General features: G+C 46.7%; 1 protein-coding gene across 1 annotated transcript in view; it reads right to left on the bottom strand.

Moving 5' to 3' along the window:
- Positions 1-14070, bottom strand: part of LOC109292689 (opsin-5-like) — a 65251-nt gene that overhangs the window by 11246 nt on the left and 39935 nt on the right. Inside the window, exon 6 of the mRNA XM_019510257.1 lies at positions 9578-10970. Within this exon, the coding sequence (XP_019365802.1) occupies positions 10383-10970 (588 nt within the window). The 3' untranslated portion in view covers positions 9578-10382. The remainder of the gene's footprint in view (positions 1-9577; positions 10971-14070) is intronic.

Genomic DNA, 14070 nt, shown 5'->3' with positions numbered 1-14070 from the left:
TTTTTTTTTTTTTTTTTTTTTTTTGCAAGCTATGAGGGGCACCCTTGAAGTCCCTTAATGTTTCAATTCTATCTTAGCCCACCTTTACTCACCTGCCACATCTTGATGTAAATATTATTGAGGTGTTCTTACAAGCAGGGGACTGCCCATTGTACTTCTATGTTGGTGTTCTCAGCCACCACAGGCCTAATCCCACCATCTTTCCCTAGCTAGGCCTACCAGTCTAAACCCACCGGGTAGGGTTTGATTTGGAGGCTCTAACTCCTTACTCCTCTCTGGGCCTGTGGTCCTCTTCAGACAAAAAAAAGCCAAATGAACTGTGGAGCCAGGCCTTCTGGCCCCTTTTTACCCTGCACCCCCTGGATGTTAAGTTATTGGGTCTTCTGCCTCCTCAGGCTTGAAGCTTTCTTATATTAGAAAAGATCCCTCCACTAGGACCCGGCTTCAAAGTCCTGCAGCCAGCTCTGGGCTACCAGCATTATACAGCTGCACCCATTAGTGCATTAGGCCCTTTATGACTGTACCCCAAGGTGCTAATGAAACCTCCTCCTCTCCTACAGCCTGAACCACAAACCACCAGTTTATCAATCAAAAGATATATATAAACATTAAGTCCATGGGCTCTAACCACAAAAAAATAGAAATTAAAGAAGGCAGTATGCCAGCTTACATTTTTTCCTGGCTCGGTACTTCTCCTTCCTCCTGTCTGTGATGCTCCTCCTTGTGGCACTGCCACTGATTCTCTGAGAGTCATTAGGAGTTGCCCTCTCACAGCAGCCAAGCCTTTCTGCGGAGCTCTCACATACAACCTCCTTCCCCTTTGGCTACTGCCTCCAACTGTCACCAAGCCCAGGGTTTTTATAGTTCTGGCTGCCTCCTTCTGGTCACCTGACTAGCTGGCCAGGCTCAGCTTTTAACCCCTACCCTGCCAGCAGGCTGTGCCCAGAAAGTTCTGGTCTTAAAGGGACCGGTCTGCTTTCTGGTAACAGGGCTAGGGTTTCCTGTTACACTCCCCAGATTAATCAAGTGTAATACTGGGCCCTCTTCCTCCTCTGCTTATCTGTAAGTGCATCGGTGTCTCATATGAGCATTCAGGGCACAACAGACCACGTGCCCTTATGCGGATGCTGATATGAGACAATAAAGACACCCTGGATTACAGAGTGAAACCTCTTGAAGGGCTAGTCTCATTTCAAGATGAGACTTCTCTGATGCCATATGCTGGGAATCCAGCCTCCTAAAGTAGCAGTCTGTTTTTGGCACCGAGTGGCAGGAGATAAATGACACACAAATGACACCGATTCCCTTGAGATGGCAGGAGATGGATTAAGATTGTCAATATCCTTGAGAGGTTGAATGTACCTGCATAAAGTATTGTTCCTCCGGGGGACATGAACAGCACCTAAGCTAAATGCTCTAAGCAAATAACCCAAGATTTAATCTCACTTGAAGGAGGAAAGGAGGCGCTCAAGGTGTCTAACAAGTTGTCTTGTCACTGTGTGTACTTTGGGATCTTCTGGCATGACAAGAGCGGTAGGAAAGGAGGAAGGGTGTGTGTACGTATGTGTGTGCGTGGGTGCTGACAGAACAAGACAGGCCTCTCTGCATGTTTTATGTCTTGATTTTTGCAACAATCTGACAGTAGTCAAGGCAAGGAAATAAAGCTGGTTGCAATGTGCCTGAGGCAGTAAAGATGGCAGCTGTAATTCATGTAGGCAGCTCCAAGGTGGAGAGGGTTTTCAGTGGAGTTTCACTAGGCCCAAGAGGAAAAGTTTAATCCTTTAATTTTAGGAAAAAGTTGTGCTGCTCCTAGGGATGCAGCCTACTGGCTTTAGAGATAAGCTAGTTTCTTTCAGTTGGTCCAGCACCACAGCCCTTTTCCTCAGGGTTAGTCCAAAACATGCTACGTTTTGAAATAAAGCCCTGCAGGTCAGAGTGGAGCAGATATTAACTATCCGGAGGGACAAACTCCTGTCCAGGCAACCAGGAGGATCAGTTCTTCAGAAGCAACTTCAGGCCTGGTTTCCTTTCCAGGTATAAACTTAGACTAGTCCTGAGCTGCTTCCCTGGGGTGAAAAGGGCCTGACACACTTTAGGATTCCTGATTAATGTTGCCTACCTCAAAATGAGCAGCATATGCCATGTCCATTAGCTCTCTAATTGCAGGCCTGAAAATGTGGCTTCTGTCATCCCATCTGCCTTGGTCAAAATGGGGAATGCAGATCAGTTGTTTCCCTGAGAGCAGAAATGTTGGCTCATAGCTAGATCAACGCTGTCCAAACTAACAAGGTGGCCAAGTGCTCTGGCTGGGAGAAATCAAATGGCGTGAGAATCGGGAAGTGGGGAGAAAATCATCAGGAGAGACCATCAGCTATGGAGCTATCACCACTGCAGCAGTATTTTAAGAGCAAACTCTTCCCACCATGGTTTGTGTTAGGTGGCAGAGTGAGCGAGCAGGCAGCTTGGGGGGCAGAGGGAAAAGACACCACGGTCTGATCCAAAAGGGCTGTGTAAAACAGGTGGTCAAGGAGTGGTCGGTCCCAGCAAGGGGCTGAACCGTCCTGCCATGCAGCCAATTCTGCAGCTTTGCAAGGGAAACTCAACTGTGGTTAATCCCTCTCACCCTATGGGTTTGGACTTCTATAACTCCGGGTCTACTGGAACCAAAAACCGCTCTCTTCAGATGCAAGGGCCACAGAGGTCAGGATTCATTTACTGCTGGGGACCATGACTGAGACAAGCTGAGTCATAGACTAGGAAGGGGGCACCAAGCAGAGAACTTAGTGCTAGGAGGTAAGGAACAGCCCAGGGTTTGCAAGGAACAGGGATTTGTTCCAAGGTCCTGGTCTTCTGTAATTAGCCTTAATTACCAGCATCTGGGAGAAGAGCAGCAGGCAGCCGGTACCAGGCACTCTGCAGCTGCTGTGCATTTATCTCAAATGAAGTTTAGTTAATTGTCTGGCCAGAACAGAGCCCAGAAAGAAAGAGGTGACGGTAAACTGGAACAAGCCTGTGGGAAATGAAATCTTGTTATGGCCCCTGTGGGATCTGGAGTCCAGCCAGCATCCCTCCTCAACTCTGTGCCCTTGTGCTGAGAGCTGGGTCATGTCTTCCTTCCCAGGCTGCTTCCAAGAGCCTCTGTTTCATAGGTAGGACCGACAAGTAACCTCTCTGAGAGCAGAACTCGGGTGAATTCAGCATGTGTTTGTGTGAATAGCATCATGTCCTGGGAGCTGTGCATATCAAGGCCCATGGTGAGGAGGTGCAAGGCTATGGGCCAACTCACATTCCCCGTCTCTTCTACCTTTTGGAAATGGCAACAGAGCCACCCATGGGAGTGTTCACAGAGCTACGCCAAGTGAGCACTGCAGTAGGCCTGGGGTCAGTGGTAGCAGATGATCTCCCATTCAGGCCCATCACACCAGATGGCCTGTTCTGCTGGCTGGTTCAGAAGATGGTAGGAAATGCTTGTGTCTTGCCCCAAAACAAAAATGAGTTGTCAGCTCAGGATTGTTTTTCCCCTGCCTGGAAGGCAAGCGGGTGTCCTCAAACATCTACACATTGATCAAGGGCACTTGCAGCAGCAGCTGTGAAAGGTCCGGTGTAGCCAGATGCGACGGATCACACAGAGGTGGCCTAGAAAAGGAGCTCTTTTTCCAACAGTGAAGCTGCTTTATTTTAAGACAGGGTGGCACAGAGATGCTGCAGCCTAGCGGTGAGACCCCAGGCTGAGACTAGGGAGGGCAGAACTGCTCCCAGCTCTACTGACCTGCTTGGGGTTCACCTCTGTTTCTGTTGCCTCTCCCGCCCCTCATAAGCTCTTTGAGGCAGGGGGTGCCTCTCACTGTGTTGTGCAGAATCCCATCAACTGAGGCCCAGGTCTTACTTGTGATCTTTAGGTGCAACTTTAATAGAAGGAGTTATTAAGAGTAACATATGCAACTACCCCTCCCCTGCTTTTCAGAGTCCTCATCTCGCTGGCATCGCTGCATTCAAAATGAGCATGCTTGGCTCATTCTCAGCCCGTCTCTGCTCCCAGGGAGGGAGCCCAGACTTGCTTCCGTGTTGCTATTTTAGTCTGAATATGAGGAGCTATTTCCTATTGGAGAGATCAATTGGACAGTGGAGTAGTCTCTCAAGGGAAGTGGGCTAGACAGAGCCCTGAAGAATAAAATACAGGGAACGATCCTGTATTGGTCCACCAGAATTTGGGCCAAACTGAAACATTTGGTAACTAAGCGTTCCATTGGCTGAAGCGTGCAATGCAGTTTTATGTTAATGGACCTGATTCACTATACTGTGGCACCCCTTGACTTCACTGCAGTTTTGTCTCATTTACGCCAACGGGAGAATCTGGCAAAGGGTCTATGGGGTTGTGGTGAAGGGTGAAACTCCCTTCTAATGACCTGACTGGGGATCTGGCCTTTCTGTGGGACTGAGATTTTAGAGAAGAATTGAATTCCCTCCCACAATTCCTTGTACCGTTGACAAATGCACCATTCCTACCATCTTGCTGATACATCAGTATTAACCCACAAGTCTGAAATGTTTCCATATTCACATGCCTGGGGGGATGCGCATTAGCAGCTATATTAGTTTAGCAAAAGATGGAGAGCTCTCTCTTATATTGGCTACTACCAGGCTAACACTTAATTGAAGTGAGTTTAATGCAAGTTTTTCATGAGCAAATTTATTTTAAAAATGTACAATTTCTGCAAGACAATGAATACTTAACAGAGAAGTAGAGTATTTATTATTTCCTCATGTGCCAGGCGTACGATTGTAGTGTGGGCATTCACAATGGTAGCCCTAGATATTTGTGTGGAAATTGGTGACTATGTCTTGACCTGGCTTGAATGGGATTTTCAGTCTTGACTGGTCAAAGTGTCTAACACTTATAAATGTTTGCAAACATTTGAAATTTGTTCTCTTTGTTTTGTTGGTTTTTGTTTCTTTCACTTGCTGCCCTGATTTTGTTTTTGCAGCTTTTGCAAATATTGCAAGGTTTTTTATTTTTGCATAGTATAAGTTAGAAAACAAAGCCCAGACTTCCAAAATTTTGCACCTAACTTGACTTCACAGTTATTGCTGTTCCACAGTGCATAAATCCTGTTCTCTAACTGATCATTTGCACATACACATCCTGTGCACATACATGATATCACAGTGTCTGGGGGTATAACAGTGCAGCCAGTTCTGAAAATCTGAGACCCGTTCCGGCTCATGGACCCACTCATATCATGGGGAAATTGCTAGAAGAAGTGGCTAAGTAGAGACCACTAACAGACAAAAGCATGAGCTACCTTTTACATGACAGTCATGCTATCACATGCTAGTTATATTTACGCAGCAGTAGCTGATAATGATCATACATGTAGAAAGCACCTTCAGTCTAGCTGGATTCCAAAGTGCTTTTACAAGCCTTGCTGACTAGATTGACTGGATATACAGTCATCATTTTGCCTGCCGCAGAAGTGCAGTCACCTCTGGGTTAAAGTGCAGCAACTCTTCAACAATCCATAGCAACACTACACAATAGTCTAAGGAAAGGACATGAAGGGTACTATATTTACTGGGAGTTGCCAAGGGAATAAAGGTACGAAGAATATAATGACCCAAGCTGGAACAGGGCCACACCACTGGGGCTAACACCCTGACTCTTAAATAGTGCCTGCCTATGTCATCCTCTTCAAGCCTGGAGGAGACACAGCCTCTAGAAGATACACAGTGGGGAACTGTTGTTTATGGGTTTTAGAGTGGGAGGTATGGGGTTAAAATCCCAACCCCATCAAAGTAATGGGAGTTCTGCTATTTGTTTCAGTCGGGCCAAGGTGCTACCCTAGGTGATGAGGAGTAGGTGTCTTCTATCCATCCCCCCGTGATCCTATTCCCTTGCACGTTATCTGTTCTTCTTGGCTCCAGCCCTCTGTCCCTTCTGGGAATGTTTACAGCTTGTACAGTATCTGGTTGACACATCTAAAGTGTTATCGCTCTGGATTTTTCTGTATAAGTCGCTTGTGCATTTGCATAGTGCCTTGTTCTATATTCATTGAAAAGGGGGCGGGAAAGTGTGTCAGTTCTGTCAAGGATTGAAATGACAAGTGAAGAACTCACAGAAGACAGTGAAGATGTTTGGGCCCTGGAGGCCGTTGCAGATCATGATGATCTGCTTGGTGGGGTGAGGGAAAACAAACTGATTGCAGCTCAGTCAGGGGCAGGGCAGTCGCCTGAACCCCCTTTTCTCTCCTAGGTATGGGAGGATCAGAGGTTTCCCTCTGCAGCCGTCTAGATCAACAGGTGTAACTTTCACAGCTGAATTTCTGATACCAGTTTTCATTTAACCAGCTATTTCCATAGGTCTCTTCATCTTGCTGCCTTTGGATGTTGCTTTCCTTGGGATGATATTGCACCGATGCAAGAAGCACTGTTGAAGTGGGTGAGATTATTTAGTGGAAATGTTGCACCCACAGATTTCTCTTGTGCAAGACTCACATCCAATATGAAATTAAAGACACTTCTGGATGGTATTTTATGTTACCATTGCCTCCTTCCTGGTTTCCGCACAGAGAGTAATTCCCTCTCAGTGGGGATGTTTGATGTGGTTTCCTTTTCGATCCCATGGCCATTCTTAGCCTTAGAGATTTAAGGCACCTTTGGATCAGTATTATGAAGTTGAACAGAAATATGGTCAATGCACAGAGCTTGGAATTGGGAGGCTGGACTTGTATTCCCAGCCCTGCTGTGTGATCTTGGATGAGTCACTTCTGCTCCTTGTGCCTCAGTTGTCTGTAAACTGGGGAGAATGCTGTTCTTTCTTAAGGGAGTCTCAGCAAATTAAATAATTTTAAAGTGCTTTGTGCTCTTTGAGTAGAAGATACTGCTATATTAGTTCTAAGTAAAGACAACAATATTTCACTGCTCACGAAGTGCCTACTAAGAATAGTAATATCTGTATGTGGAGAGTCGAGTCCAGAAGAACAAGATAAGAATCTGATTGCAGAATACAGAAGACAAGTCATTTATTGTGCACTGTGGAAGGAATACAGAGCAATATGCTATCATAGTGGCACTGTCTATATGAGATGCTCTTTTCCAGTAGCTCAAGAGAGAAAATAGTTTACCATTCTGGTTAAGTGCTTCAGTGGTTGAACACCCCTCCCTCCTCCATGCTGCTGAACAGACTGCGGAGCCATGTAGTTTATGAATGATACTGAAACATGGGAGTGGGAAACTACTTTTATGTTTATCACATTACCTATAACGGGGAAAAACATGCTCCAACTCTGCTCCAGGGAACTGGGGTTTATTCCTCTCTCTCCTACTGCTCTCTCCATGACATTAAGCCTGTCCCCTCACCTCTCTGCACATCTGTGGATGGGTGTCACAAGCCTTGCTGACCTCACAGGGTGTGCTGAGACTCACTTAAAGACTGATTGATTGCAAAGCAGCGGGAAATCTGTGAGGAAAGGAGCTGTGTTGTTCCCCCCATCGTGATTTCCATTGTGGATAAACACGGTGTAAAAGCAAAGGGGGCTGGATTCTGAGCAGCGCAGCTCCCTGACTTTGAGACTGGCTTCACGCTGACATCTGAGCATCTAAAACAGCTTCAGAAACAGTGATTGCATCCACCGCTACCCTAGAGATAAAGAAACTCTGGCACAGTGCAGTTTTGTGACTCTCCCAAGATGATGCAAGGGCTGAAAATAGAAGCTGCAAAGGGGACTCCCAGTACTGTGCTCTATGTTAAAAGGCATGAGAGGGGAGAGAATGTTTTAATCTCATTTAATTGCACTTGGTTAATGATTCTAGAAGCAGCTTCCATATTTCATGGGGGTTTCTTAGGCATATGATTGCCTGCATATTAGTGCAGATACTGCGAGCAATTCTCGTCACATCAGAGATGCTCTGGCACTCCAGTAGATGAGACAATTTGTTTACTGGGGCCAAATCTTGTCCCCTCTTGCTCACATTAAGTAGAACCTTATGCCATGCAAAGCCCTGCTAAAACGAGTGACTATGCTGTTACTATTCAGTGTGAGCCGGGTATCAAATCTGGCCCTTACCTGTTAAACATATTGTATCTTTTTCCATTCTTCCTTTCTCTGTCTCCTAAACAGAGTATATTTGTTGTCTATCTTCCAGTATCGAGGGGGGGATCTTCCAAAAAGTATTGCTTTCACTGCAGCCAGAATGTGTGTGTGTGGTCCCCTCATGGTCTGGTGCAGCTCCAGCATGTATTGTTCTCTCTTGCTCCTCATTTGTTTAGCCTTCCTGGGAACCAGTATGTCTCTATGGGGTCTTAAAAATGTTTTCCGTATCCTATCACACTGCATCTAGTGTCCAGCATGTTGCTCCTGTGCGTCCTGGGGTATTTCCTTTGCATGGTTTGTTTTATGTGGTGGGATATGTAACTCCAGTTGCCAGTGGGGCATTGATTGTCTTCTAGCTCTTCACTCTTCTCTAGTCTGGATTTTCTTGGACATGGCACTGCCAGAATGGTATGTGCAGAGCTTCATTTTTTATTGTGAATTTCCTCAAAGGAGCAGGATGTTTTTTCTCTGCCTTGGTGTGTAATTTTGTTTAGGAAGTCCTATACATTAGGGCTGTGTAAAATTTCTCTGGCTGTTTCGAATCAACACTGTTCTGACTCATTTTGAGCTTGAAACAGTGAAATAGAATCGAAACAAAGGGATTCAAAACAAAATGAAGCTAGTCGAAATGTTTTGAAACTTGAAACGTTTCAAAAGTTTCGAAGCCAGCAGCGAGGTAGTGGGAGACGGGACAACCAGGGCTGCACTCCCAGCAGCAGCCGGGAGCACAGCCCTGGCTCTCCCCATCTTCCACCGCCAGGCTGCGGGAAGCCGATCACAGCACAGGGGAAGGCACTCCCAAGTGCTGTGATCAGGCTGGGGATGGGATGTCAGCCCAGCTGGCCTAGCTTCCTATCCCTAGCCTGATCTAGCACAGGGCATGGGAACTCAGCCCAGCTGGGCTGAGTTCCTTTCCCCAGCGTGATGGTCAGGCGAAACATCAAAACAGCGTTGAAACAGCCTTACTATTTTGAGAAAGCAAAACAGAACAACTGTTTCAACTTGAAATGAAATTTGAAACAAAATGATGTTCTGTTCAAACCTTGACACTCAAGTTGAAACGGAACAGTGCCGTTTCGCACAGCCCTACTGTATATATCCAGATATTATAGCAAATTGTTTGCCTTCCGGGACTTTTTGGAGGAGTTGTTATAAATTTGTAGTGTCTGTCTTTTGTGCTTCTGATGCCCATCCTCATCTTCCAGACAAAGTGGAGTTTTGGGAACAGAAAACAATAGGACAGTGCAGGGTGACCAGGCTGAATGCGTTGGCTAATGCCCCCTGGCTTCCATTGCCTTCTGCCTAATATATTGCCCTATGACAGGGCCCTGCATCTAGTTAGGAATAGGGATGGAGAATTGAGGTAAAATCTTTCCATTGATTTTTACTAAGCTTAGGAACAGGGTCTTAGTGACTTCTTTGCTCTCCCCAGCCCAGTTGCTTCCCCTAGGGATGCGCTGCCCACACAGTATTTTTTAAATGAAAACTAAAAGCTCAGTTGACAAATACACCCCAGATGTTTTTGTCACTTTAAACCCACCAAAAAAGGATGCTGTGGAGCCACAGTCACTGCTCCAAGGGAATGGCACCTGGAACCTTGCACTGAGATTATTTTAGATCCAAAGCCTGCTTCTAAGGACAGGCCCCTATTCTATATTATAGAGTGGTGGTTATTTGCAGTAGCATTGAGGGAATGGGGTAATACAGCTAAGTGCAGGGTAGTGTCTCTTGAGAGATCTATAATGCTTAGGGCTTTTCAGATTTATAACCCTTCACCAACACAGACTTGTTAATCTTACAACCCTCAATGAGGTAGGTAAATGGTGTTATTCCCCATTTACAGATGGGAAAACTGACTTGCCTAAGGCTACAGGCGTCAGTGTTGGAGCTAGGATCATAGTTCAAGGCTTTCTAGCTCCTAGACCTTTGTGCTGGACAATGCTTCTCAAGAGAACCAAGGTCAGGCTTGGTCGTAAAAGCACCATAATATGGGGTGGAGGGAATCTAGTGCCCTGAGAGCATATTTCTTGGAAAATGCAGCATGTAATTCTACCAGGGCCAGATTCTTCAGACACTGGCATCCATTTTTACTGGTGCAGGTTGTGAGCACAAGTTGCAACAGCAAAAATGGAAGGCGAGGTAAGGCTGCTTTCGAGTTTGCTGTATCACCTCATCTTCAAAACATGCTTTGAGACCCATCAGATGAACACAATAGAGATTCCTGAACTGTTCCCAGCTGGCTAGTGACTGGAGACCTAGCCAAGCCCAGGAGCTGTAGGGCTCTCTGAATGCTCAGAGAAGATCTTTCACAATATCTGAAGGCAGGACTTCTCCTGCTACATTCATTGTCCCCATGCCTGACTTCTTCCTTGTAACCAGAACCATGACCTGCACGGTCCTTTTCAGAGCTGGCTGGCAAGTACCCCCATCTGTCAGGAAGCTCAGAGGATGGTGTCTGGGCATGGCATTGGGACTCTGGGTGAATTGGTAGCACCTGGGGTAGTTACGGAAACATTCAAAGGTGTCACTGCAGTTCCTGCAGGGCCCTTGGCGGTCGGCGAAGGCTGTGGAGAACCGGACAGATGTCCTGCCTTCTCTGGTGGGGAAGGACTGGAGTGTGACAATGCTTTGGCGGCTGCAGCAGAGGATGGCGCGGATGGCCTGCAGCAGCGACAGGTCTTTGGAGAGAAATTTCTGGAAGTTAGGTTTGAAGAGCAGATACACCAGAGGGTTGTAGAGTGTGGAGGACTTGGCAAACACAGCACAGATCACAAAGGCAAGAACCGGGACCTGGCTGACATCTCCGAAGGCTGCCCACATGGCAACGATGGCATAAGGGGTCCAGGCAGTCAGGAATCCAGTGCATACAGCAATGCTTAGCTGGGAAAGAAAAATGACATGGCATGGCCGTGCACTGCAGTGTGCCCCAAGCCAGTTGTACACACAAGTTACAGTCAAACCACCGACCTAAGCGCATGGAAATGCTAAGGAGGAGGTGGGGCTTGCAGTTTGAACCTGGACCCAAAAACCAACTCCAGTCCCAGCCCCAGCCCTTTATGAGCTGAGCTGGAATCTCATTCAAATCATCCAAGCTCAGCACCAGAAACTCTTGCACGTGCCCAAACACAGTCATAAGGAATAAAGCTTATAGAGCTGCATTCTGCACTGAGCATTTCGGGTGCTTTCCTTCCTGCAGCAACATAGTTAATAGGGAAGGGGCTGGGGGAAATGAGCCAATAGTGAGTCAAGACCCCTGGCAGCAAAGTTAGGTAGGTACCTCTTTATCAGTAGTCCTGCTCCAACCCTACCAGTCCAGCCACAGATTTGAGTGAAATGCCACTCCTAAATATTTTTCTGGGTTCAGGACACATCGCTAAAGAAAAAATAGTTCCTGAGAAAGACTGTGTGTCTGAAAATAAAGTGTGGTGTTTCAGTGGGTGAAAGATTCCCTGTTTGCTCCAGCTGACTGTAGGGTCTTGGTGACACTTGAAACTTGGAATACAAATGCCCTGAAATGGTGTGCCTGACCCCCACGGTTTGTGGTTTGGAAAGCTGTAGGATGCTTGAATAGGGGTACAATGCAGCTTTTACATGGTTAAACTGGTGGTCAGACACAGCAAAAACTATGTTCTAGCTCAGTTGCATGAAGCTTTCAGTTGCTTCAGTCATGTCCCATCCTACACCATGCTGAAAATGCAGTGGGGAAAGGTTAAGAAGCTTGAGACTTTCCTTGGTGTTTTGAGCTATAAAGACAAAAAGCACTGGGGGAATGCATGTAATGAGTGGGTTCAGACAGGGATGATTAGCTGTTAATCGTATAATGGAAGCACCAAGAAGCCCTGCCTGAGCTCAGGGCCCCACTGGGCACAGGGAGAGACAGCCCCTTCCCCAAAGAGCCTGCAGCATGCTAGTCTTCACTCCATCTTTCTTCACTGATGCACAAATGCGCAAATGCTTGTTTTGAGTCTATGCTGGACTATATCTATGCTAATCTATATCTTCTCTACTTTTGACAGATTTTTGTTAAATTACAATATTGGCTCACAGTCTGGGGAACAATGAGTCATGAAGGCAGCTTTTATTATTTCCAGTGTAATCTGAAACACAAGCACGTTCATCTGATGGCTTTAAATAAGGAGGAGAGACGTATTATTAGCAGCCCAAGTGTAAACACCTGGAGAATTAATCCAGCTTGGTAAACACCCTCTCTTCCCTCTTCCAGAAGCCTTAAAACAGTCTCATCCTTTGCTACAAATGCTCATCATAAATGCTACAAATACACTATATTGATGCAGGTTCAAGATCCAGGTCTACATCATCAACCCCACTCTCTGCTATGGATGTGAAATGTGGACCTACTATCCGCCATCTCAAGAGCCTAGACAGGTATCACCAATGATGCATCTGGAAAATCCTCCACATCAAGTGAGAAGACTGCCACACAATGCCAGCAGCCTCACAGAAGCCAATGTTACCAGCTTTGAGTCAGTGATCCTCAAGCATCAACTCCACTGGACTGGACATTGTGCCTGACTCCTGACTCCCAAAACAAGTGCTTCTGCTCCCAGCTTATAGATTCATAGATTGTTAGAGGCTAGAAGGAACTTCACAAGATCATTGGGTCCAGCCCCCTGCACTAGGCAGGAAAGACAACTGGGGCCAGGTGATCCCAGTGATGTGATCATCCGAACAGCCTGAGGTCTCTCAGTGGCAAAAGGAAATGCTACAAGGGCACACTGAAGGAGTACCTCAAGAAACTGGACATCAGCATCAAGAGTTGGAGGAGCTGGCTGCGAACTGACTTCAATAGTGCTGCAACCTCGACCAAGTGGCAGCCCATTTTGAGATAGCGCCCTGGTCTCAAAGCACAGAAGAGAGCGAAGGAAGAAAAAGGAAAGGAATCCCAGCCTGCAACCTACTCTTCCCTGCAGAAAGGCCTGCAACTTCTGTGGATGGATCTGTGGCTCCAGACTGGACTCTTAAATTATCTCAGGCGACATCACTGAGCTGTGGTAGAGATTGTGGCAGAATGCCATCTCTGTCTCTCCCCAAACTCTGCCATAAGGCAGATGACCAATCTGACAATTTGGTTACCATGGTCACTGCAGAGGGCAGACACCTCTGGCCCCATTAGCTTCAGGTAACCCTGAGTTCTAACCTGAGCTGGATACATTTCTGAGGGAGGGAGAAACCTGCTTTTTCTGCCTACATGACTGGCCTCACACACCTGGGTGGGGGTTTAAACTCCCTATTGTTCTAAGCAATGTCATCCTGACTGGGAGGGGGCTAGAGACCCTGCCAGTCTACCTGGCAATCAGTGATGCATTTCAAATTGGTTGGCTGGCAGCCAACAGCTGCTGGCCTTTATTGGATCAGGTAAATGAGGCCATAAGGTCTATATAAGTTAAGGACTGCCCAGGAGCCGGGGCAGCAGCCATGATGAAAACTCTCAGAGAAGCTGGACCATCTGAAACTTGCTCTCTCTCTTGAAACTCATGTTCAATGATCTGCTTTCCTCCAGAGGGAATCTCCACCTGCCTCTGGATGGTACTTGTGAGTAAGCTACTCGAGATCTAACTAGATATATAGCTTGCAGTAACTCAGATGCATGATCAAAGGCTGCCATACCACTGTTTGTTCCTAGGTATTTCTCTGATACTGCTCTACCCTGTACCCTATTCTAAACCTATTCCTTGTAACGAATAAATTTATCCTCTGTACCTAGCATGGGAGACTTATTGGAAAAGGGTCTAGATTATGCCTTGGGATCTCCTTGGTTCGGCTGACTAAGGGAGACCACTATTTGTGCTTCAGACTGAGAGAAGCACCCTGAGTTCTTGCAGTGGGTCGAGTACCCCTCAAGGGGTACAGAGGGCACAGAGCCAAGATCAGTCCAGACCCTGGGTGGTGGCGGCGTTATCTGCAGGCTTGTGGGTGTGCTCTGTGGCGGGTGCAGAGATTCCACCTCAGGAAAACAGCT

Source organism: Gavialis gangeticus, unplaced genomic scaffold (assembly GCF_001723915.1).
Source record: "Gavialis gangeticus isolate Ggan-Ray unplaced genomic scaffold, GavGan_comp1, whole genome shotgun sequence".
Classification (NCBI taxonomy): Eukaryota; Metazoa; Chordata; order Crocodylia; family Gavialidae; genus Gavialis; species Gavialis gangeticus.
The sequence above is the reverse complement of the archived record's forward strand: the minus strand, read 5'-3'. Positions and strand labels throughout refer to the sequence as shown.